General features: G+C 36.8%; 2 protein-coding genes across 11 annotated transcripts in view; both read left to right on the top strand.

Annotated features, from left to right (window-relative positions):
- LOC134816661 (growth factor receptor-bound protein 2-like) overlaps positions 1–9,773 on the top strand; it is a 31,135-nt gene extending 21,362 nt beyond the window's left edge. For 2 of the 10 annotated variants that reach the window (XM_063825603.1, XM_063825604.1), the window contains exons 4-12: positions 4,756–4,856; positions 5,484–5,505; positions 5,665–5,836; positions 6,285–6,350; positions 6,888–6,959; positions 7,490–7,561; positions 7,949–7,969; positions 8,255–8,351; positions 8,792–9,773. In XM_063825603.1, the coding sequence (XP_063681673.1) occupies positions 4,756–4,856; positions 5,484–5,505; positions 5,665–5,836; positions 6,285–6,350; positions 6,888–6,959; positions 7,490–7,561; positions 7,949–7,969; positions 8,255–8,351; positions 8,792–8,865 (697 nt within the window). In that variant the 3' untranslated portion in view covers positions 8,866–9,773. The remainder of the gene's footprint in view (positions 1–4,755; positions 4,857–5,483; positions 5,506–5,664; positions 5,837–6,284; positions 6,351–6,887; positions 6,960–7,489; positions 7,562–7,948; positions 7,970–8,254; positions 8,352–8,791) is intronic. The other 8 variants (XM_063825607.1, XM_063825609.1, XM_063825610.1 and 5 more) reach the window with 5 other exon arrangements.
- Positions 1–24,500, top strand: part of LOC134816726 (arginine and glutamate-rich protein 1-A-like) — a 1,122,901-nt gene that overhangs the window by 718,368 nt on the left and 380,033 nt on the right. The window lies entirely within an intron of this gene.

Genomic DNA, 24,500 nt, shown 5'->3' with positions numbered 1-24,500 from the left:
GTCAGTATTATACGAAACCGTAGAGACACAAAAAAATGTTTGGTTGTTCCCGACCCTATAGAGCAACTAATTAGAGGTGATATCTAATTATTTAAACGAAAGGTGGTTTTGTGAACCGCCCTTTATTCTACAGCGAATCATGAACATTGAACATGTACATAAGAACTTAGAATTGTATGAAGTATGAGTTTATATGAGTAATTTATTACAAAATTACCTTTCACTATGCAATTTCGGCTAAATTCATGTAGATATCCAATCCAGTTCCATGCACAACTGTTGTTTACATTTGGTCTAGTTAGACACAATTTGTTTCAGAGTGACTCGATAATCGCAATATCAAATTAAGATATTATTTAAATGGTCCATGTCATGCAATGCGGAAATATCCCCATAAATTGGCAACTGCCAAAGTGACACTAAAGTTATTGCTAATTCCTTTACAAAACTTAGCAAGTGATATTTACAATATCCTAATGGATCATGGAAATTGAAATGTTCAATTTTCTTTTCATAAATAATAATTATAATGCGAAGTTTTATTTACCCCAAGTTTGGAGAGTAAGTAGGTTAAACTGGGAATGCCCCTTCCCAGGGACCACATCACCCCTAATAAACCATTAAATGTCATGGGAGACCATGCAGAGCCTCGAATTATAGTATAATGACTTCGAATAAACCCTTTTTTGTCTCTAAAAAAAGGCTTAGAAAACTAGATTTATTTACCTCATTTTACCTCATTTCACCTCATCCCAATTTTGCCTTTTTTGGCTGGCCTCATGAGGTAAAATGAGGTTGACCCCCCCCCACTGAGGCCCCGGTAACTGAGGCCCTGGTAACTGAGGCTCTGGTAACTGAGGCCCCGGTAACTGAGGCCCTGGTAACTAAGGCCCTGGTAACCGAGGCCCCGGTAATTGAGGCCCCGGTAACCCCCGGTAACCCCCGGTAACTGAGGCCCCGGTAACTGAGGCCCCGGAAACCCCCGGTAACTGAGACCCCGGTAATTGAGGCCCCGGTAACCCCCGGTAATTGAGATCCCGGTAATTGAGGCCCCGGTAGTTGAGGCCTCGGTAACTGGCCCCGGTATTGGTACACTGTGTGTATTCTAGTTGTGAGAAGGGAGTACACAGTGTGTATTCTAGTGTATTCTGGTTGCTTACTGAATACAGTGATGACAGGACTGGACTGCCTAGACAATTTTAAATTTTGCAACAACACTCGACTGTGATATCACCTGATGTACACATCGTCCCTGCTACCTCTGCTCTAAAATACTTTGTTTTTGGTGCTATGTTACATTTGTACCTTGTACTGACATCTGTCATCATGATAATGAAATTGTTATATCGAATGATTGAATCAACGGAATAAAGTTCCCAAAGTTAAAACGTTCACACATTATAGTACACATTATAGTACACATTATAATACACATTATAGTACACATTACAGTACACATTATAGTACACATTACAGTAAACACATTACAGTACACATTATAGTACACATTATAGTACACATCATAATACACATTACAGTACACATTATAGTACACATTATAGTACACACATTACAGTACACATTATAGTACACATTATAGTACACATCATAGTACACATTACAGTACACACATAACAGTACACATTACAGCTTTACAGTGCTTGTACTCCTTATTTGCATTATGGTTATGGTGTTGGTCAGAAAGGCTGGAATATTTCAGTTCTGGTAACCATGCAGACAGTACAATATATTATACTGTAAACTGTTACTACATTAGTGTATTTTAGCGAGTTGAAATTCTAGAGTGTCATTATGCTAATTGTTACCAGCGTGCTTTCAGTCAACCAAAAAATTAACAAACTCCTCTAGATTTGTTCGAGATATATTGTTAGTATTTGTGTAATATCAAAACAGAACCCAGAACTAACTACTTGACCAGGCGCCGGTTGTTTGTGATATTTTTAGTCGGAAAATTATCAATTTCACTTTATTTTAGTTTGTTTTAGTTTATTTTAGTTTATTTTAGTTTATCCTCATTACATTCCATTTGTTTAATAATGGAACTATAAAATAACCTACCATTACAACTTAAATTTGTTTTACCTTTTAACTCCTAAGTGATCTGTAGCTGAGTCTGGGGAGGCGTCGCTAAGAGTATTAGTAGCTACATGTCAACATTGCTACCCGAAAGTAGAAAATCACGTGTAATGTTGTAACACAATGGTGTACACTGTACGGTAGGTCGTGACATATCCACATCCTAATTGTACACGACTACATAAAGTCATCACATTTCATCTGCTAAGGTATTGTGAGTGTAAACTGAGACCAGGTTAATAACACTCCCTGGCTCTGTAACACCAGTGTAACTTGATACTGTGCCCCTAACGCCCCCCCTCTTATCGTCCCCTCTTAACTTAGGCTCTCAAAATACGAAAGTCGAAAGGTTGGATTATTGGATGTGTTACACATCATCATGTGCACTGTGTAGAGTGTACACAGAGATAAATGTTACGTTTTGTATTGGTATAACAAAATGACAAAACGTTATTACGAAACATGAATTGTATAGCTTAATGAATAAAAATAGGACTGAATCATGCGTTAGATGACGACATCTTCTCTTTACCAGGTAAGATAACCTACCAATGCATTTCTTTAAATAACATTTCTACATTCAGATCACGTCACCTTTATTACCACTATCAATCTCAAACTGTCCTCTAAAGGTCACGTTGTACACACCCCCACACCCAAGTAAAGATAGGTCCCATCTCAGTAAAGTTCAGGTCCGACTTGGAGTTTTGCCAGGTCCGTGTACACGTTTAAACAAGAAGTAACTGGTTGCTTGCGGAGTAACTGCTGTAAGATAGGTCAATACAGTGCGGTACAGTGAGTTAATACAGCTCCCCCAGTGTCATCCAACTCTCATCACCTCCCCTTATAGGGGGCTGTTTGATCTGCTAACTCTCCCTGCATATATGGTAATGTCTACAGGTTATCTGTAGCTGGGGGGGACAGTGCACTTTATACAGTTAATGGTGTAGTGTTAGTTCCCTGCAGTGATCTGTACTATCTAATATGTGATGAGATAACAGCCTACCTGCCCCCCCCCCCCGCTTCTTACACCCCTGCTTAGAGAGATAGGGGCGGTTCTGTAACTTGAGAGGAATGTTCCACAAATGTTACATCTTCTGTACACATGAATACCAGTCAATACCGAGTAAATATCTTATCCTTATTAAATCATAAAAAGTGAACTTTATAAGCAAAAAGTTAGTATTTATACATTATGGGAGGCGTATACCCGTATTTATTGATAACATCTGGATTCTGGAATCGCTCTTATTTTGAATATGTCCAGCAATATTTAAGTAATAACCATTTAGGTAGCGAGTTAAGTGGCTAGCTAAGATTTGAAGGATTATTTTAAGGAGATTAAGTCTCATAGTGGCTGCTTTAGCTTCAGTTTCATGTTCGTTACCGCTCTCCTGAAACCAATACCGAAGTCTGCGGATTTCAAGTAATTCTGAAGTATTTGCTGAGTGTGGGGGCTGTTCTTACGAAGGCACCTCTACCCCCATAATTGAGTTTCATACAGCAAATGTAGTTTTAAATTGTGTCAATAGCTATGTAATTCAACATTGCCATCTGCATTGTACACTCTGCTTCATTTACAGACACTATCTTCAGTGTATTTTATCACACAGAAAACATGACAACTTATATAACTTTAATTAGAAATAAGAAAGATATGTTTATGTGATGTAATATGTAAAAATATGTGTAGAGATGAGTGTATAACATTACTACTATATAAATACACACACATGACATTGTTTGTTTTAGTAGTTGTCTTGAAAGATGTGATATTTTAGTCACAGCCCGTTGATTGACTGTAGTTGAGAAGGTATATACTAGTATTATATAAAAGTGGTGCAGTTTAAACATTCGCCACATTATGTAATGTACATGTTACATAATATGTCCTGACATATTCTCTTTACAGGTTCTCTGAACTCCGTGTTTAACAACACCACACCTTATGCGCCGTGGTGTATACTAATGTACAGCAGTGTACAGCACAGTACTACAGTGTACACTACAGTACTACAGTGTACACTACAGTACTACAGTGTACAGTACAGTACTACAGTGTACAGTACAGTACTACAGTGTACAGTACAGTACTACAGTGTACAGTACAGTACTACAGTGTACAGTACAGTACTACAGTGTACAGTACAGTACTACAGTGTACAGTACAGTACTACAGTGTACAGTACAGTACTACAGTGTACAGTACAGTACTACAGAGTACAGTACGTACTGAGAGTGTATTTTACATTGTTATTTCTGGCGAATGTATACATTCAAGTTCCTGTTTAAATATGTTCACATAGCGTGTATAGTGATTGGCTGTATAGTGTATAGTATATATAATAGTGTATAGTGATTGGCTGACCTGAAGGCTAACTATTTGACAGTCATGTCTTGGACTACAGACTTCAATACTTACCAAATAATCAACAGAGATAAAATCAGTAAATAATAAATATTATAAACTTAAAGAAATATTAGTGAGTAAAGGTAGTATGAAATATGATACACAATATTCTCCAAAACAAAACTCTTTAACAGTTTACTGTTCATGAACCTGTCTGTGCGATTTTAACAAGTAACCTGCACCTGGTTGATAACTAATTTACTATTAATAAGCCTGGTTAATAACCTTTAATTAGCTACTTTCCTCAGTTGGTGGTACGGACGGACATCTCGTTCCGAAGCTGAGCGAATACTGAAAACTGAAGGTGGAGACGGTTCATTTCTAGTTAGGGACAGCGAGGCTAACCCAGGTTAGTTCTGATAAAATTACATTCTAATGTCTGGAATCCGGGGTACTTAGTTGGGGTGATCTGTACTTGTGCGTGTATGATCCCCCAACCCCCCCCCCCCCCCCCCCGGTCTCACCACCCCCCCCCCACCCCCCGGCCCCCGAACCATTTTTCCAACTCAATGCGTGAACCCAAGTGACAGGTAATATGATTTTATTGCAAACTCTCCTAGAAGAAATGAGGATGTGTTCCAAATAAGAATTGGACATGAAATCTCATGTATCTTAATAATCGTGTATTGAGCGGCTTGTCATGTCATCGGGCTCTGCGCTGCAACGCTAATGGATAATAATACGCAACCGACGGAACCCATTCTGTAAATTTAGCACCGGTTATGTTTAACTTGTGGGACAAGTATTTGAACTTTGCAAATGACTAGCAAATGTATGTTTAGGTTTACCCAACTTTTTTCTTGTAAGCAGTGCGGATGCGCGCGTTTGACGCGCGCGCGGATCAAAAACTAGCTGTGTACATTATCGATAATAATGTTACTTTTGACTAACCTTCGATTTCTGAAGAACCAACTTTCCGGCTAAGCGGTCATTGTGTGAATATTTGTTATTAAACTTAACAATGCCATTCTTTCAGGCGATTTCTCCGTGTCCGTCAAGTAAGTACAAATTATTACATCCAGCGCTAAGCTATAATTTAAATCATGTCTTTATTTCCCCTAAGATCACAAGTAAGAAATCTCAATAATTATCTCTCACTATAACCTGGTGTTGGCTCGTCTTCCCGTATTCTGTAATACTAATGCTCCTCTCCTAAGATACGGAGACGCGGTCCAGCATTATAAAGTGCTCCGGGACGGCGAAGGGAAATATTTCCTCTGGGTGATGAAATTCCCCTCACTCAACACGCTCATCAAGTATCACAAGGAACAAAGCATCAGCAAAACTCAGCACATATTTTTAAAAGATTTCCGAAGAAAATCCGACCAGGTAAGGCTTGTCCGCCATATTTGATATGTATCATAGAACCGGTGAACGTAAATTCATTGTCTGTGGAGAAGTGTTATAATCATATAACTGTAAATTTAAAATTGAGCCCTGATATTATATTTATACTTTCTATCAGTTAGTGCAGCTAGATTTAATGGCTCTCATGCAATGTGGACTTCTTTTAGATTTGCATGTTTGATCTTAGCTTTCTAATATAAATTAATTGACAATGAAATGAGAGTCCCCACTTTAATTTCGTCTTCATTAATCAGTCATTGTCGAGTGTCGACCCGCTCAAGATAGTGTAGAATGAAAAGTATTTTTCATGTAAACTTAAAATCTGATTATGATCATTGGGTAAAGTTTTATGGCATTAACAAGAAAATACCCTCACTGACGGGTATTTGTTGCTAATAAATGATGACGAATCTGTGAACAATATGTTTAGGTACCACCGGTAGTACAGCCCAGCATAAGCATGAACCCTAGCCCCAAGGCTCCGGTTAAAAGCATGGTATGGACTGTATTCTTACTGCTTCTATTATTTTCATATAATCTTCAATCACTTCAGCTTTTTAAATTTATTTTATTCTGATTATTTTTATCGTAAATTTATCCTCGCTGTATTTTGATTATTTCTCATGATCCGCTGAAATGCATGATTTCAAAACACATTTTAGCTGATCTGAATTTAAGCTATCCTTGTTATAAATTACTCTGCTGAATACATTATGATTATTATAATATATTTTTAGAGCTGGTGAACGTACATTAATCATCATGTTTGTGGAAAAGTGTTATCATATAACTGTAAATTTAAAATTTAGCCCTGATATTATATTTATACTTTCTATCAGTTAGTGCAGCTAGATTTAATGGCTCTCATGCAATGTGGACATCTTTTAGATTTGCATGTTTGATCTTAGCTTTCTAATATAAATTAATTGACAATGAAATAAGAGTCCCCACTTTCATTTCGGCTTTAATAATCAATCATCAACGGGTATTTGTTGCTAATAAATGATGACGAATCTGTGAACAATATGTTTAGGTACCACCGGGACCGGTAGTACAACCGAGCATAAGAATGAACCCTAGCCCCAAGGCTCCGGTTAAAAGCACGGTATGGACTGTATACTTCTATTATTTTCATATAATCTTCAATCACTTCAGATTTTTAAATTTCTTTTATTCTGATTATTTTGATCGTCAATTTATCCTCGCTGTATTTTGATTATTTCCCATGATTCGCTGAAATGCATGATTTCAAAACATATTTTAGCTGATCTGAATTTAAGCTATCTTTGTTATAAATTACTCTGCTGAATACATTATGATTATTATAATATATTTTTAGAGCTGGTGAACGTACATTAATCATCATGTTTGTGGAAAAGTGTTATCATATAACTGTAAATTTAAAATTGAGCCCTGATATTATATTTATACTTTCTATCAGTTAGTGCAGCTAGATTTAATGGCTCTCATGCAATGTGGACATCTTTTAGATTTGCATGTTTGATCTTAGCTTTCTAATATAAATTAATTGACAATGAAATAAGAGTCTCCACTTTCATTTCGGCTTTAATAATCAATCATCAACGGGTATTTGTTGCTTATAAATGATGACGAATCTGTGAACAATATGTTTAGGTACCACCGGGACCGGTAGTACAACCCAGCATAAGCATGAACCCTAGCCCCAAGGCACCGGTTAAAAGCACGGTATGGACTGCACTGTATTCTTACTGCTTCTATTATTTTCATATAATCTTCAATCACTTCAGATTTTTAAATTTCTTTTATTTTGATTCAGAACCCGCCGAGTTGTTGATTTATCCTCGACTTTCGCTGTATTTTGAATATTTCTCATCATTCGCTGGATTTCAATACAAACTTTAGCTGACCTGTTCGTTAGGAACTTCTCTGCTGAACACATTATCATTATTATAATGTATTTCCGCAAATTACTTTAAATCTTGCTCTGTAGAAATTAAGTTATCACTTCACTGCTCTTTTCGTTAAATGCTTCGTGATTGCACGTACTTATATATAAGTATAATACACTACTTTTTGTTGTTGTACCTCGTTTTTTAACGTTTATATTTTCAGCCGCCTCCCGCCCAGCAGGAGGTAAGTTATTTATATATTTCATCTTATCTGGTTTCTAATTTGAAGTTATTTCATCTTATCTGGTTTCTAATTTGAAGTTATTTCATCTTATCTGGTTTCTAATTTGAAGCACTCATCTGTTTAATCCTCGACGCGTAGGGCGATTTTTATATATATTATATATAGTCAAACCTATATATATATACATTATACTGTACAAAAAATGATGTTTTAATCTTGAAAATTCAACTTTATCTAAAGTTGATACCTCAGTCACCTGATTATTAGTTTTATTTAACCCCACAGCAGTTCTGCGAGGCTCTGTACGAGTTTCAGCCCCAGAATCCTGACGAGATAAGACTTGTTGTGGGAGCTAAAATCCGAATTATTAACAGAGCTGACGGTACGTCTACCCTACCTACATATTACCCTTATATTACCTACATATTACCCTTATATTTCCTACATATTACCCTTATATGTCCTACATATTACCCTTGTTCACTTATTATGGGTTCTAGTGAACTCCCTAGTTTATCAATTTACAACTCGTAAAATCCTGGCTGCATTCCAGTTCAAATAAAATGTAAACACAACTTCAATGAAACTGATATCAATTTCCTTGTGCAAATCCACCACATCTTCTAGTTACAAACCCATCACATCTTCTAGATACAAACCCATCACATCTTCTAGATATAACAAGTGTAATTTAAAGCGATAACAAAGAAAACACAGTGGCCCTTACAATAATACTAGTAATTCCAACCTCACAAGAAATTTACTCCAGCCCCCATACCAGGCCCAGGAATGTAGGATATATTTAAAATTCCACAATTTCAGCTAACTGGTGGGAAGGGGAATGTAACGGTAGACGCGGAATGTTTCCGGCAACATACGTTCGGGAACTTGACTGAAAAGATGCGAGCTTTAATCTCCGCGTTTTCTTCAAGATTACTTGGTGACGCGGTTGTCTCGGTAACCAAAACTCAAGCCCGGCTGGGGCAGGACGACGTAATTGTAGCTCGGCAACCAGCGATTCTGCTCCTTTACAATTTGAGACTTTTCTAGTTTTTATTTCCTTTATCCTGACATTATGTTTCCAATTTCCGAAACAAGACTCAATTGATTTTTCTGATTAAATGGTTTCGTCACAACAAGTCTAACTCCAAAACTAACCGGCTAAAAAATCTAAAAACGTTGAATAAAAATTGATGTACGAAATTTTCAGCAATTTAAGATCTAATAGATAATCTGTTAAAATGAGCTCCATTAGTGTGCCTAGTACTACTACAGTAGGTACTACCTGCCTACTGGTACTCAATTAGACTGGTCGAGGATACTAATTGTTTCGTCTAGGACTAATTATTGAATATTGGAGCAATAATTCCAATGTAACTTACATGTAGGTACATTGTAAGCTTACTAATGGATTTCTCGGGAAACATCTTTAATTACAGAGATTAACTTAGATTGGTTCGATGCGATCCTTACCTAACTGCCAGGTAATTCTCATGTTCGGTTCTGAGTTTACGCGGCCCTTTATTCCGAATCACAACTAAATTTTCCGACCTAGCTATGGACTGATAACCGGGCGTTTGAATTTAAAATCGTATTAAACTGAATTAAGTTTATCCTTGTGAGTATATATATATACATTAGTTGATTATGATGATGTGAATGACCGCCCACGGTTTATTTTTTATCTTAAAATACCTTGCAAAAAAACCGAAACTTTCCGTAGTTTAACGTTGATATAATGCGTGTGGAACTGTGAACATAATTGTTTGAAATACAATGAATGATGTTATATATTAGTACAAAATGTTCTTCGTTTTCATTTGTTTGTGCCGAGTAACCAAGTTCTCATGATATTTATACTTTTTACTGTAAAAACAAAAAAGGATCCTCGGGAAAATCTAACACCAGAACGAAATGGCAAGCTTTTCGTGTGGCTGTGACTCCTGAGACTATGTTAACGGGTGATACTCGTAAAATATCTGTTCCATATAGTCGACGAGTCCAACTCGGCGCGCGTCCTGGTAGGTTGTAAACCTACGAAGACTATGACATTCAACATTGGAGATCATACATCATACATTCTTATAAATATAATTATCAGCCATGGCTTGTTATGGTGTATGGCGAACCTTAAAAGCCATTAAAATTAAATTGCATTGCGTAGTCATGAAAAAGAGCCGCACAATTTCGGCTACTGGTGTTACTTATACTTTAATTAGACCTAGCCGCGGCGGATCACGTTATTGACGTCCTTTGGCTTTAGAGTTAGACATTATATTTATATAGCTTTACTCTTGATTCACGACGTCAACCCTTCGCAGCTCGGTGAGGCCCAGTGGTGCATCTCGCCGATCTACCGAAGTTCAAGTACTAGTAGTGCATCGCGCTACACTACAAGCTTTGCCTTTACTCGATCTCGATCTCTCATTGCCAGCGTGCTAAATCACTCTACAGTCCCCAGCAGACCTTACTGGCTGGCGATATTACTAATAAAGCCAAAGGTGATCGCGTCTTCACAACTTGTTCATTGTTGAACTCCACGCGCGCTCGTTAGTTTATTTGTCATTGCATTTGCACGCTTCAAACATTCCAAGAATGCAATTGCAGTTGCACCACGTACCAGTGTACCACGTGATACGATTCAGCTGCAATCATAGAACAAGAATCCGCAAAGTTAAAGCTGCGCACTTGTAAGGCCCAAAATAAGGAAACTCTATTTTTACAAGGCAAACATTTTGTTGAAAACCAGACGTTTCTATCTCTTTTATTTTCGAAGTTAGGCCCCTACCAGTATTAGTATTAGTAAGGTTTCCTGGGCTGTTCTGCCATGCTGCTGCATTTACGTAAGTAGTGTATGAGGGATTTTTGGAGCTGTATTTAAGCAAAAATTGGGGCACATTTTTTAAAAACCGCATGTAATTATGCAATCACCCAGGTGGTGCAGTTGGTTAATCTGCCGGATTTTATGCCAGGGGTTGCAAGTTCAAATCCCAGTCGGAGTCGTTCTCCAATGTGATTATATTATTATGACGTTAAATATTTAACCTAGTTTAACCCACCAATCAATTTTATTTAACCCTACGTTATGTGATACAGATGTATCAACTAAACACATTCATTACACAGCAGAAGTCGTTAAATGTATTATAGTGTACACATTCACGTAACAACGATATTGTTGATGTGGTAACGTAATTAGAGAGCACTTTCATGACGTGGTTAATATCAAGATTGTATTATCAATATATAGTCCCAGTACATAAGTTACGGTAACAGCTGTGTTAGTGCTTGTCAGTTACTGACTTCAGACTTAACGAACCAAATAAAACTACAGGTTAATTGTTAAAATGTGATTTTTTAAGAAATTCAAATACATGAGTATTTATATGTAAAACATATTACGAGAAATTCTTTTAAATTACGAATATAAATACGTATGGAATCAAAACGCTTCTTACATCTTGTAAACAGCAAATCGAACACAAATTATTCTTGCTACTTTCCAGTTTGTTGATGGCCTGTTTGTTCTCGCATACTGAAAGGCGTCTTCTTTTTCGATGTCAGTTCTAAATTGCTCATAATCTGAAGCATTTTCCAACAGCTTTGGTGTCAGAAATAACATCGTATTGTTTGATGGGTGGAAAAACTTGAGTTCGTCAGTGGACCGATTTTTCAGAATGAAACCAAAAGCGACATTTATTTTAATTTTACGATTGTAGTTTGAAATTACCCGTTATGCTTTAGACTTAATTTCGCTATCTTCGTTTTCAAAAAGAGGGAAATGAAACGTATCACGTATCCGACCATGTTTGAGACTTTCTCTAATTGTTCTCCAGTTTTGTTGATAAACTGGGCGGTACAACTCTGGCAAGGTTTGTAGAATTGCTGCATCCATAACGAGTTTAATGGAAATTAATGATTTAACGGCCACAAGTTCAGGTCCTTTTATAGCCTGAAAATGATGCACATATTTTTTTTTTGTCAATAATTATAGTGGCGTTCATGGTATCGAGTTTGACTTTAAATGTCTATTATTAATAAGTAGAAGTAAATTGGAAACCTGTAGAAACTGATAAATTATGTTATAATAGGAAGTAAGTCAAGCTGCTTATTCCTTTCGAATTTGTAGATTAAAATCACGAATGATTGATTTTTAATTTTCAATGCACAAAATTAAAGACAAATTAACATGCCTGGTTTTTCGGCTATATAAGGAGGAGATCCATCAAAAATTTAATCATTTCCAGAATTGTATCCACTCATATAATTCTGTAGTGCTACAAACAAAAATGAGAAAATCATATCAATGTAATTTTTGTGATAAACGCTACAAGAACTCTGGAAGTCTCAGAACACACAGATATGCTTATCATTCGGAAAATACTCCACAAAAATTTCAGGATAAACCATATTCTAAAACTACACATTATGTTTTCAACTCCGATTCTCCGATGGAGGGATCTGGAAAAGCGGAGAATAAATTTCCAAAATATACCAGCTATCTTGATGATCACTCCCTGGAGACAGTAAAAACGGGTGAATTAGATGACAAAGTACCAGAATTTGACTGTCAAGAATTGAAAACAATGGTAGATACGGTGAAATTCTCGCTTCAGGAACTTGATTTTCTCGCGAAATCAAATAAAATTGATATTAATGAACTAAGACAAGCTAGAATGAGGGACCGCAAAAATACAGAACAACTGAACCAGAAAGAAATTGATCTTCAATCAAGAGACTTAGTCGACAATGTGATTGAAATGGAATCCCTAGTTGCCGCCGAAAATGTTGAAGAAATAAAATCTGACATTCCAAAAGTGCGACAAGTAATTAATTTTATACTGAAGAATATGGACTTGTCAGAGATAAGTGAAAAGGATATAAATTTACTGACCGAATTTACAAATTTTTCAAAGACAGAGGCTAAAGATATGATCGACGAAGAGTTCATGGAACTGGTCAAGATATTTGGTCTCCTTAAACCGGAATTCGAACAGCTATTTGATTCTGAAAATGAAGAATTAACAGACTCTGATACTGATAGCAGGGAAAGTTCTGACAGTGGAAGTGACGATGATGACGAAAATAGTATAAACTTATCAAATAACGGAGAAAATACTGAAACAGAAGATAGCGAAGAAACTAATGATATGACCGATAAAGAAAGTGACTAATAGAATCTTATTATTTAGAGTATAACTGTGTTTGAAATATAAATCCTTGAATATTAAAATTATTTGTTTTACTTGTATCTACAAAAAAAATTAGTAAAAGTTCTAAAAAGATAAACAAATTAACTAATAGAATAAAAAGAGATGTAATAAAAACATGAAACTATAATAATGATATAAGAATGAAATAATAATGGTATAATAACTGTATTAATATTATGATAACTAGTGACCTGTATTTATTAATGACGGATATTGTTATAAATGACGGGTTTTATTGTTATAATTAGTGACAGGTATTATTAAAGGACCAGTTAACTGAAAAATTTGTAGTCTCCAATTTGGCTAAGATTTAAATCAGCTGTGACAAACTGGTAAAGAATCGTATCGCCGAAAGAACCAACTCTCTAGCGTACGTGTAACGCGTGTTATTGTAATAATAAGCTGTGGCTGCGTGACGTCATAAAGTCCCTCAGTGCGCGCTTGCATAGTGTAATACAATGCACAAATGTTTATCATCGTCAATAAAACACGTGTAACTCACTCAAATTTTAGAGTTATGACTATTTCCCTAGTTCTACAAAATCCTTATAGTTTTGGCTATCACCCTAACTATATGAATAGCTGATTGGATGTACAGTGCTCACGTCAGGATTTTAAACAGTGACATAAGTTCTTGAACAGTGGCGGGTGAATGTACGGTTAGAAAGTTTCTGCTATTACAAGTTATGTCATATGTGATAATTTTGGATTGTTTTCATTGCTTCATTACAAACGAAGGGAGACTGTACCGATTATTTTTCCCCAGTACATGAAACTAATACACAAAATAATGTGCTATATATTAAATATAGCTGATCAGAGTGTAACTCTGTAATATAATATTACAGTTGTTCGGAAGAATGCGAGCAGTCGAATGGTTCGCTGTCCTAAAAGACATAGTTCCGAGAGCAATTATATTTTTAGCATAGCGAAATTTCTTACTTTAATCCACACGTGCCAGACAGTACAGGAGACAAGAAGTCTGGCTATTTTACGGCCGTTCCCATGGGACCATTAGTAGAAGTAGCTCCTATCAGAACGGTGCCGTGGGAACCGAAAAATACCCGGTCTACTAAATACTGATTGGAGTGTACAGTGTGCGGAGTGTTTTGAATTTGACTTACCTAGTTATCGTCCTACTTGTATGATCTTTAAATTAAATACCAAGTGCAAACGTGTTCAGTCAATCGACCCACTGAACAACTATAGAATTTCCAAGACCCTATTATTCTTTGGCCATATATATTACGGCACGATCGATTCTTAGATGGCTAAACGACAAACGTTAATCTATACAATTCTTAAACTATGAGATAGCACTTTAATCTAAAAATACACTTTTTATATTACTCCTGATTTTTACATTTCAATTTTCACGTAAAACATTGTAGCCATAGGTTGATCATGGACACTGACAGCTTAATTTTAGATAATAATGATTTATGAGTTTCTCTAAAGTTAACTCTAAACTTGTGTAGTCCAGTCATTTATGGACATTTATGGAATTGAACCTGCAAATTTTCGTATACTCACGAAATTTTGCAAAGACCTTCCCAAAAGTATGAATAAACGATTTTCGGTTGGAGACATATTGACCACGCCGATATTGACCCAATAACGTAACCGACCCTTTGCTTCTGAAGGTCGTGGAGACTTCAAAATAGGCTTAAACGAAGCCGCATATGCAAGTTTATATAGGAGTTATTGAGCAACACATGGCCTAAAATCCTTACTTTTCGAGAAATTCGCCAAAAACCATTTTGGGCGTGGTGCTGAGCCCATTTTCGATAGGATCGTGATAGAGTCTTTAGACAGGGTGCAAAAGAACCGCAATTAGCATATTAATATATGACTTACGAAGAAACAGATGCCTTAAAGTGCTTACTTTTTCAGTTATTGGCGAAAAACTGATTTCCGGTTCCAGAAATCATGCAAAAATATGGGTATCTCGTAAATTGGGCTATGAAGGCCATACAGATTTTTGAATGAGTGCAAATTGTGCAGAATGACCATGTTTATATATAACTTATGAAGCAACATGTACCCTAAAACACTTACTTTTCGAGTTATTTGGGGGAGAAACATTGTATTATGTCCATTTTTACCTGTAAAATACAGTCTCACGAGCTGCTCTGTGCGCGCAAGGGACTTTATGACGTCATCGCCAAAATAATACAAACGCTAATTACACGCGTTAGAGAGCAGTTAGAGATTTAGGAATTTCAACTCGTTGCTCAGTTTGCTATTTGTCACAATCTGTCAAAATATGAGGATAACTTTTTTTTCAGTTAACTGGTCCTTTAATAATGACGGTATTATTATTATTAATGACGGAATTATCATTAATAATGACGGGTTTCATTATTAATGACGGTATTATCATTAATAATGACGGTTTTATCATTAATAATGACGATTTTATCATTATTAATGACAGTGTCATTATTAATGACGGTTACCATTATTAATAATGACGGTTTTATCATTAATAATGACGGTTTTATCATTATTAATGACGGGTGTCATTATTAATAATGACGGTATTATCATTAATAATGACGGGTGTCATTATTAATAATGACGGTTTTATCATTATTAATGACGGGTGTCATTATTAATGACGGGTGTCATTATTAATAATGACGGTTTTATCATTATTAATGACGGGTGTCATTATTAATGACTGGTGTCATTATTAATGACTGTCATAATTAATGACGGGTGTCATTATTGTCATAATTAATGACGGGTGTCATTATTAATGACGGGTGTCATTAATAATGATAAAACCGTCATTATTAATAATGACACCCGTCATTAATAATGACACCCGTCATTAATAATGATAAAACCGTCATTATTAATAATGACACCCGTCATTAATAATGACACCCGTCATTAATCATGATAAAACCGTCATTATTAATAATGACATCCGCCATTAACAATGATAAAACCGTCAATATTAATAATGACATCCGTCATTAATAATGATAAAACCGTCATTATTAATAATGACACCCGTCATTATTAATGATAATACCGTCATTATTAATAATGACACCCGTCATTAATAATGATAAAACCGTCATTATTAATGATAAAACCGTCATTATTAATAATGGTAACCGTCATTAATAATGACACTGTCATTAATAATGATAAAATCGTCATTATTAATGATAAAACCGTCATTATTAATGATAATACCGTCATTAATAATGAAACCCGTCATTATTAATGATAATTCCGTCATTAATAATAATAATACCGTCATTATTAATAATACCTGTCACTAATTATAACAATAAAACCCGTCATTTATAACAATATCCGTCATTAATAAATACAGGTCACTAGTTATCATAATATTAATACAGTTATTATACCATTATTATTTCATTCTTATATCATTATTATAGTTTCATGTTTTTATTACATCTCTTTTTATTCTATTAGTTAATTTGTTTATCTTTTTAGAACTTTTACTAATTTTTTTTTGTAGATACAAGTAAAACAAATAATTTTAATATTCAAGGATTTATATTTCAAACACAGTTATACTCTAAATAATAAAATTCTATTAGTCACTTTCTTTATCGGTCATATCATTAGTTTCTTCGCTATCTTCTGTTTCAGTATTTTCTCCGTTATTTGATAAGTTTATACTATTTTCGTCATCATCGTCACTTCCACTGTCAGAACTTTCCCTGCTATCAGTATCAGAGTCTGTTAATTCTTCATTTTCAGAATCAAATAGCTGTTCGAATTCCGGTTTAAGGAGACCAAATATCTTGACCAGTTCCATGAACTCTTCGTCGATCATATCTTTAGCCTCTGTCTTTGAAAAATTTGTAAATTCGGTCAGTAAATTTATATCCTTTTCACTTATCTCTGACAAGTCCATATTCTTCAGTATAAAATTAATTACTTGTCGCACTTTTGGAATGTCAGATTTTATTTCTTCAACATTTTCGGCGGCAACTAGGGATTCCATTTCAATCACATTGTCGACTAAGTCTCTTGATTGAAGATCAATTTCTTTCTGGTTCAGTTGTTCTGTATTTTTGCGGTCCCTCATTCTAGCTTGTCTTAGTTCATTAATATCAATTTTATTTGATTTCGCGAGAAAATCAAGTTCCTGAAGCGAGAATTTCACCGTATCTACCATTGTTTTCAATTCTTGACAGTCAAATTCTGGTACTTTGTCATCTAATTCACCCGTTTTTACTGTCTCCAGGGAGTGATCATCAAGATAGCTGGTATATTTTGGAAATTTATTCTCCGCTTTTCCAGATCCCTCCATCGGAGAATCGGAGTTGAAAACATAATGTGTAGTTTTAGAATATGGTTTATCCTGAAATTTTTGTGGAGTATTTTCCGAATGATAAGCATATCTGTGTGTTCTGAGACTTCCAGAGTTCTTGTAGCGTTTATCACAAAAATTACATTGATATGATTTTCTCATTTTTGTTTGTAGCACTACAGAATTATATGAGTGGATACAATTCTGGAAATGATTAAATTTTTGATGGATCTCCTCCTTATATAGCCGAAAAACCAGGCATGTTAATTTGTCTTTAATTTTGTGCATTGAAAATTAAAAATCAATCATTCGTGATTTTAATCTACAAATTCGAAAGGAATAAGCAGCTTGACTTACTTCCTATTATAACATAATTTATCAGTTTCTACAGGTTTCCAATTTACTTCTACTTATTAATAATAGACATTTAAAGTCAAACTCGATACCATGAACGCCACTATAATTATTGACAAAAAAAAATATGTGCATCATTTTCAGGCTATAAAAGGACCTGAACTTGTGGCCGTTAAATCATTAATTTCCATTAAACTCGTTATGGATGCAGCAATTCTACAAACCTTGCCAGAGTTGTACCGCCCAGTTTATCAACAAAACTGGAGAACAATTAGAGAAAGTCTCAAACATGGTCGGATACGTGATACGTTTCATTTCCCTCTTTTTGAAAACGAAGATAGCGAAATTAAGTCTAAAGCATAACGGGTAATTTCAAACTACAATCGTAAAATTAAAATAAATGTCGCTTTTGGTTTCATTCTGAAAAATCGGTCCACTGACGAACTCAAGTTTTTCCACCCATCAAACAATACGATGTTATTTCTGACACCAAAGCTGTTGGAAAATGCTTCAGATTATGAGCAATTTAGAACTGACATCGAAAAAGAAGACGCCTTTCAGTATGCGAGAACAAACAGGCCATCAACAAACTGGAACGTAGCAAGAATAATTTGTGTTCGATTTGCTGTTTACAAGATGTAAGAAGCGTTTTGATTCCATACGTATTTATATTCGTAATTTAAAAGAATTTCTCGTAATATGTTTTACATATAAATACTCATGTATTTGAATTTCTTAAAAAATCACATTTTAACAATTAACCTGTAGTTTTATTTGGTTCGTTAAGTCTGAAGTCAGTAACTGACAAGCACTAACACAGCTGTTACCGTAACTTATGTACTGGGACTATATATTGATAATACAATCTTGATATTAACCACGTCATAAAAGTGCTCTCTAATTACGTGACCACATCAACAATATCGTTGTTACGTGAATGTGTACACTATAATACATTTAACGACTTCTGCTGTGTAATGAATGTGTTTAGTTGATACATCTGTATCACATAACGTAGGGTTAAATAAAATTGATTGGTGGGTTAAACTAGGTTAAATATTTAACGTCATAATAATATAATCACATTGGAGAACGACTCCGACTGGGATTTGAACTTGCAACCCCTGGCATAAAATCCGGCAGATTAACCAACTGCACCACCTGGGTGATTGCATAATTACATGCGGTTTTTAAAAAATGTGCCCCAATTTTTGCTTAAATACAGCTCCAAAAATCCCTCATACACTACTTACGTCAAGAAAAAGCTGAGATCAGTTTTTTAATCATTTTTAGCGCTGCTTTTGAGTTTCTGTACATATATGTATTGGAGACGGTAAAAATCCGCCCCTGCATACCAAGCTTATTTAGTAATAGTTACGCAAACAGTTGATAAAAAACCAAGGAAAAACAGTTTATCTTTTAAAAAATGCCACGGGCCACCACCTGCTCACCATGTATTATGAATTCAGAACCTCCTCACAGTGTAACTACTCCGCAACAGTGTAGCTACTCCGCAACAGTGCAGCTACTCCGCAACAGTGCAGCAACAGTGCAGTTACTCCGCAACAGTGCAGCTACTCCGCAACAGTGTAGCTACTCCGCAATAGTGCAGCTACTCCGCAACAGTGCAGCTACTCCGCAACAGTGCAGCTACTCCGCAACAGTGCAGCTACTCCGCAACAGTGCAGCTACTCCGCAACAGTGCAGCTACTCCGCAACAGTGCAGCTACTCCGCAACAGTGCAGCTACTCCGCAACAGTGCAGCTACTCTGCAACAGTGCAGCTACTCCGCAACAGTGCAGCTACTCTGCAACAGTGCAGCTACTCCGCAACAGTGCAGCTACTCTGCAACAGTGCAGCTACTCTGCAACAGTGCAGCTACTCCGCAACAGTGCAGCTACTCCGCAACAGTGCAGCTACTCCGCAACAGTGCAGCTACTCCGCAACAGTGCAGTAACTCCGCAACAGTGCAGCTACTCCGCAACAGTGCAGCTACTCCACAACTGTGCAGCTACTCCCCAACAGTGCAGTTACTCCGCAACAGTGCAGCTACTCCACATTATTGTTACAGTGTAGCTTATGTAGAGTATTAGTAGAGGCACCCGGCACTTGCGTAAAACGGTTATTTTACATTAACAACGTAGAATGTGTTTTGTAAAACAGCCCTCTTATCTTGTATTTACTCCACATTCCACAACTTTACTCCACAACTCTCTCCCTTACAATAATTTTATGTAGTGGTATTTTATTTAAAGATTTGTTTAACTTGCATGCAGCGAGCTTCTACATCCTAGTCCTGTATAAGCTCCTATAAGAATATAATATAATACTCACACCACATTGTTATGTCTATGAGACGTCCCCGCCTCAGAGGGGTTCTCACTTGCAACATGCACCGTGTAGTGAGTAGTTTAGTAAATGTAATACTAGCAGGAACCCGTCTAACCCTAAAGTGGTGTCAAGACTCTATAGACACAAATTATTATTACCTATTAAATTGGCGTTTTTGACACCACTTGGGCCTGGGGGTCCAAATTTTGGGCCAATTTTTTATTTTTTCATGCTGATTTGAAGGTCATTTAATGGCATTTGACCCAGTCAGAAAAGTTTCAGTTTTATCATTTATATCTTTTATAGTTTTTGCGGAAAGTCACGTTAAAGTTGATGCCGTGGTGTCAGTAAAATGGTACGGATATATCGTCTTGCTTTATATATAATAAGATATTATTTTATTAGATATAAATATAATGTTAATTGTTAATTGCAATCCTGTCGATCTCTCCACCTCCATTGATTTCAACCTGTCAATAAATTAGACCAAGTTTCGTAAGATCAAATACTGGACTACATATTGTTAAATATGACATTAGCATGCATATGAGCATATGGACGGTATGACTCTGCCAAACTGAATTGTTAGGGAAATTTCCGATGAAAACTCCAATTATCTCTACTACCAGTACCAGATGGTTGAATATACAAACTGAATATTTCTCTTTTGTTGCTTTCAACTGTTTTCATATTCATTGCTTGTTTTTGTCTGTTTCTTTATGTTTAGGCAGTATGGATGCCGCCTATCCTTATTGTTTTATGCTGACTGCCATGATATTGGCAGGTTGCCAGTTAAGTACCAATACTCCCCGGACGATATTATTCAACTGTAAACGTTGTTAAATATACAGGGTAATATTATTATGTTACAGTATATTATTATTAGTAGTGGTATCTTGCTTAGTTACTTAGTTATCTCCTTGTTATTATTAAATGGAAATGTTAATGGCTTTTTATGTAACTACTCTAGTAAACCCGCCTAACTTTATAATTGCAGACCTTCTTCGCTACTTAAGTAATTAATGAAGTAATTATAAATTAACAATGTAGACAGTAGAGGAAATAGTTTACAATGGAAAAAGTCCGAGCACGGAGGCTACAGACTCAGAGTAAAACTCTTATTCCACTGTTGATCCTATTTTAATATGTTATGATACTAGTACTAGTCGGTACGCGTTACACTTAACTAGTTCATAATAATAATATGGATACTATTTAGTCGTGTCATTTGTTAATACTTTAATAGCCCATGTTCACATGTTCACGCGTTTATAGCGTTAATTGTTTACACTGCTTCTATTATTTCCCTCGACTGTACTCTACGATTGTTTCGGTATTTAGTCGCTAAAATAAATGTTAACAGGTTTTCCTTACACCTCAATCAACCATTTGTTTAACGAATTTTAAGTTATAAGTTAATATTCATCCAGATCTATTGTAGAAACAGGTGTTTTAGTGGGTTTATGAAGCAGGCTTATTAAGATGTGTATACATAATACTATTAGCAGTATCTCCTCACATACCTGCGGTCTGATAATGATATAAGCTAGCTAAGTAGCATCTCAGCCGAGTTGGCACGAAACTAAATAGTCACACGGTCACTGCAGTACACTGTTTCATGACTTTTATTAGTACAGATCTGGTTACTGGTCCGGCGAATCACTATTTTACATGCCTTATTACCTTATAACTGCAGTTCCGTTTCCGTAGTCCTTACCTCTTTTTGAAGAGTGGTCTGTCTCGTGGTTAAATATTTACATATTGCTTCAATACCATCAGTAAACATCGCCTCTACTTGCTTCAATACATCAGTACACATCGCGTCTACTTGCTTCAAATTCAATACCATCACCGTGCAGTAGTACACATCGCGTTTACTTTTCCTTCTATGACCCACATTAATCCCATTTCACTGCGTGTAATGTTACGTGTCACTATGTCTATAGTAACACTACGTGGAATGAAACAAAGAGTCGCCCCTTGTTCATAATTTCAATATGAAATCACAAAATAGCGGAGACGTGTGGGGTTTTTCTAATTTCCCCTGCGTGAGGTGTTACCATGGTTACACGTGGTGGACACGTTGGGTCTAGCAAATATGGAATGGAAAATTTGAAATTGCAGGTGCGCTCTGCTAGGTTTGCTAAGTAATTGCAATCACCAACTCAGCCTCACTTAGCGCTCTGCTAGGTTTGCTAATTGCAATCACCAACTCAGCCACACTTAGCGCTCTGCTAGGTTTGCTAATTGCAATCACCAACTCAGCCACACTTAGCGCTCTGCTAGGTTTGCTAATTGCAATCACCAACTCAGCCACACTTAGCGCTCTGCTAGGTTTGCTAATTGCAATCACCAACTCAGCCACACTTAGCGCTCTGCTAGGTTTGCTAATTGCAATCACCAACTCAGCCACACTTAGCGCTCTGCTAGGTTTGCTAATTGCAATCACCAACTCAGCCACACTTAGCGCTCTGCTAGGTTTGCTAATTGCAATCACCAACTCAGCGTCACTTAGCGCTCTGCTAGGTTTGCTAATTGCAATCACCAACTCAGCCACACTTAGCGCTCTGCTAGGTTTGCTAATTGCAATCACCAACTCAGCCTCACTTAGCGCTCTGCTAGGTTTGTTAATTGCAATCACCAACTCAGCCACACTTAGCGCTCTGCTAGGTTTGTTAATTGCAATCACCAACTCAGCATCACTTAGCGCTCTGCTAGGTTTGCTAATTGCAATCACCATTCAGACACACTTAGCGCTCTGCTAGGTTTGCTAATTGCAATCACCAACTCAGCATCACTTAGCGCTCTGCTAGGTTTGCTAATTGCAATCACCATTCAGACACACTTAGCGCTCTGCTAGGTTTGCTAATTGCTCTAGGTTTGCTAATTGCAATCACCAACTCAGCATCACTTAGCGCTCTGCTAGGTTTGCTAATTGCAATCACCAACTCAGCCACACTTAGCGCTCTGCTAGGTTTGCTAATTGCAATCACCAACTCAGCCTCACTTAGCGCTCTGCTAGGTTTGCTAATTGCAATCACCAACTCAGCCACACTTAGCGCTCTGCTAGGTTTGCTAATTGCAATCACCAACTCAGCCACACTTAGCGCTCTGCTAGGTTTGCTAATTGCAATCACCAACTCAGCATCACTTAACGCTCTGCTAGGTTTGCTAATTGCAATCACCAACTCAGCATCACTTAGCGCTCTGCTAGATTTGCTAATTGCAATCACCAACTCAGCATCACTTAGCGCTCTGCTAGGTTTGCTAATTGCAATCACCAACTCAGCATCACTTAGCGCTCTGCTAGGTTTGCTTTTTGCAATCACCAACTCAGCCACACTTAGCGCTCTGCTAGGTTTGCTAATTGCAATCACCAACTCAGCATCACTTAGCGCTCTGCTAGGTTTGCTAATTGCAATCACCAACTCAGCCACACTTAGCGCTCTGCTAGGTTTGCTAATTGCAATCACCAACTCAGCATCACTTAGCGCTCTGCTAGGTTTGCTTTTTGCAATCACCAACTCAGCCACACTTAGCGCTCTGCTAGGTTTGCTAATTGCAATCACCAACTCAGCATCACTTAGCGCTCTGCTAGGTTTGCTAAGTAATTGCAATCACCAACTCAGCCACACTTAGCGCTCTGCTAGGTTTGCTAATTGCAATCACCAACTCAGCCACACTTAGCGCTCTGCTAGGTTTGCTAATTGCAATCACCAACTCAGCGTCACTTAGCGCTCTGCTAGGTTTGCTAATTGCAATCACCAACTCAGCCACACTTAGCGCTCTGCTAGGTTTGCTAATTGCAATCACCAACTCAGCCTCACTTAGCGCTCTGCTAGGTTTGTTAATTGCAATCACCAACTCAGCCACACTTAGCGCTCTGCTAGGTTTGTTAATTGCAATCACCAACTCAGCATCACTTAGCGCTCTGCTAGGTTTGCTAATTGCAATCACCATTCAGACACACTTAGCGCTCTGCTAGGTTTGCTAATTGCAATCACCAACTCAGCATCACTTAGCGCTCTGCTAGGTTTGCTAATTGCAATCACCATTCAGACACACTTAGCGCTCTGCTAGGTTTGCTAATTGCTCTAGGTTTGCTAATTGCAATCACCAACTCAGCATCACTTAGCGCTCTGCTAGGTTTGCTAATTGCAATCACCAACTCAGCCACACTTAGCGCTCTGCTAGGTTTGCTAATTGCAATCACCAACTCAGCCTCGCTTAGCGCTCTGCTAGGTTTGCTAATTGCAATCACCAACTCAGCCACACTTAGCGCTCTGCTAGGTTTGCTAATTGCAATCACCAACTCAGCCACACTTAG

The sequence above is a fragment of the Bolinopsis microptera genome, chromosome 6 (genome assembly GCF_026151205.1).
Source record: "Bolinopsis microptera isolate Bmic1 chromosome 6, MBARI_Bmic_1.0, whole genome shotgun sequence".
Lineage (NCBI taxonomy): Eukaryota > Metazoa > Ctenophora > Tentaculata > Lobata > Bolinopsidae > Bolinopsis > Bolinopsis microptera.
Note: the sequence above shows the minus strand (reverse complement) of the source record. Positions and strands in the feature narration are given on the sequence as shown.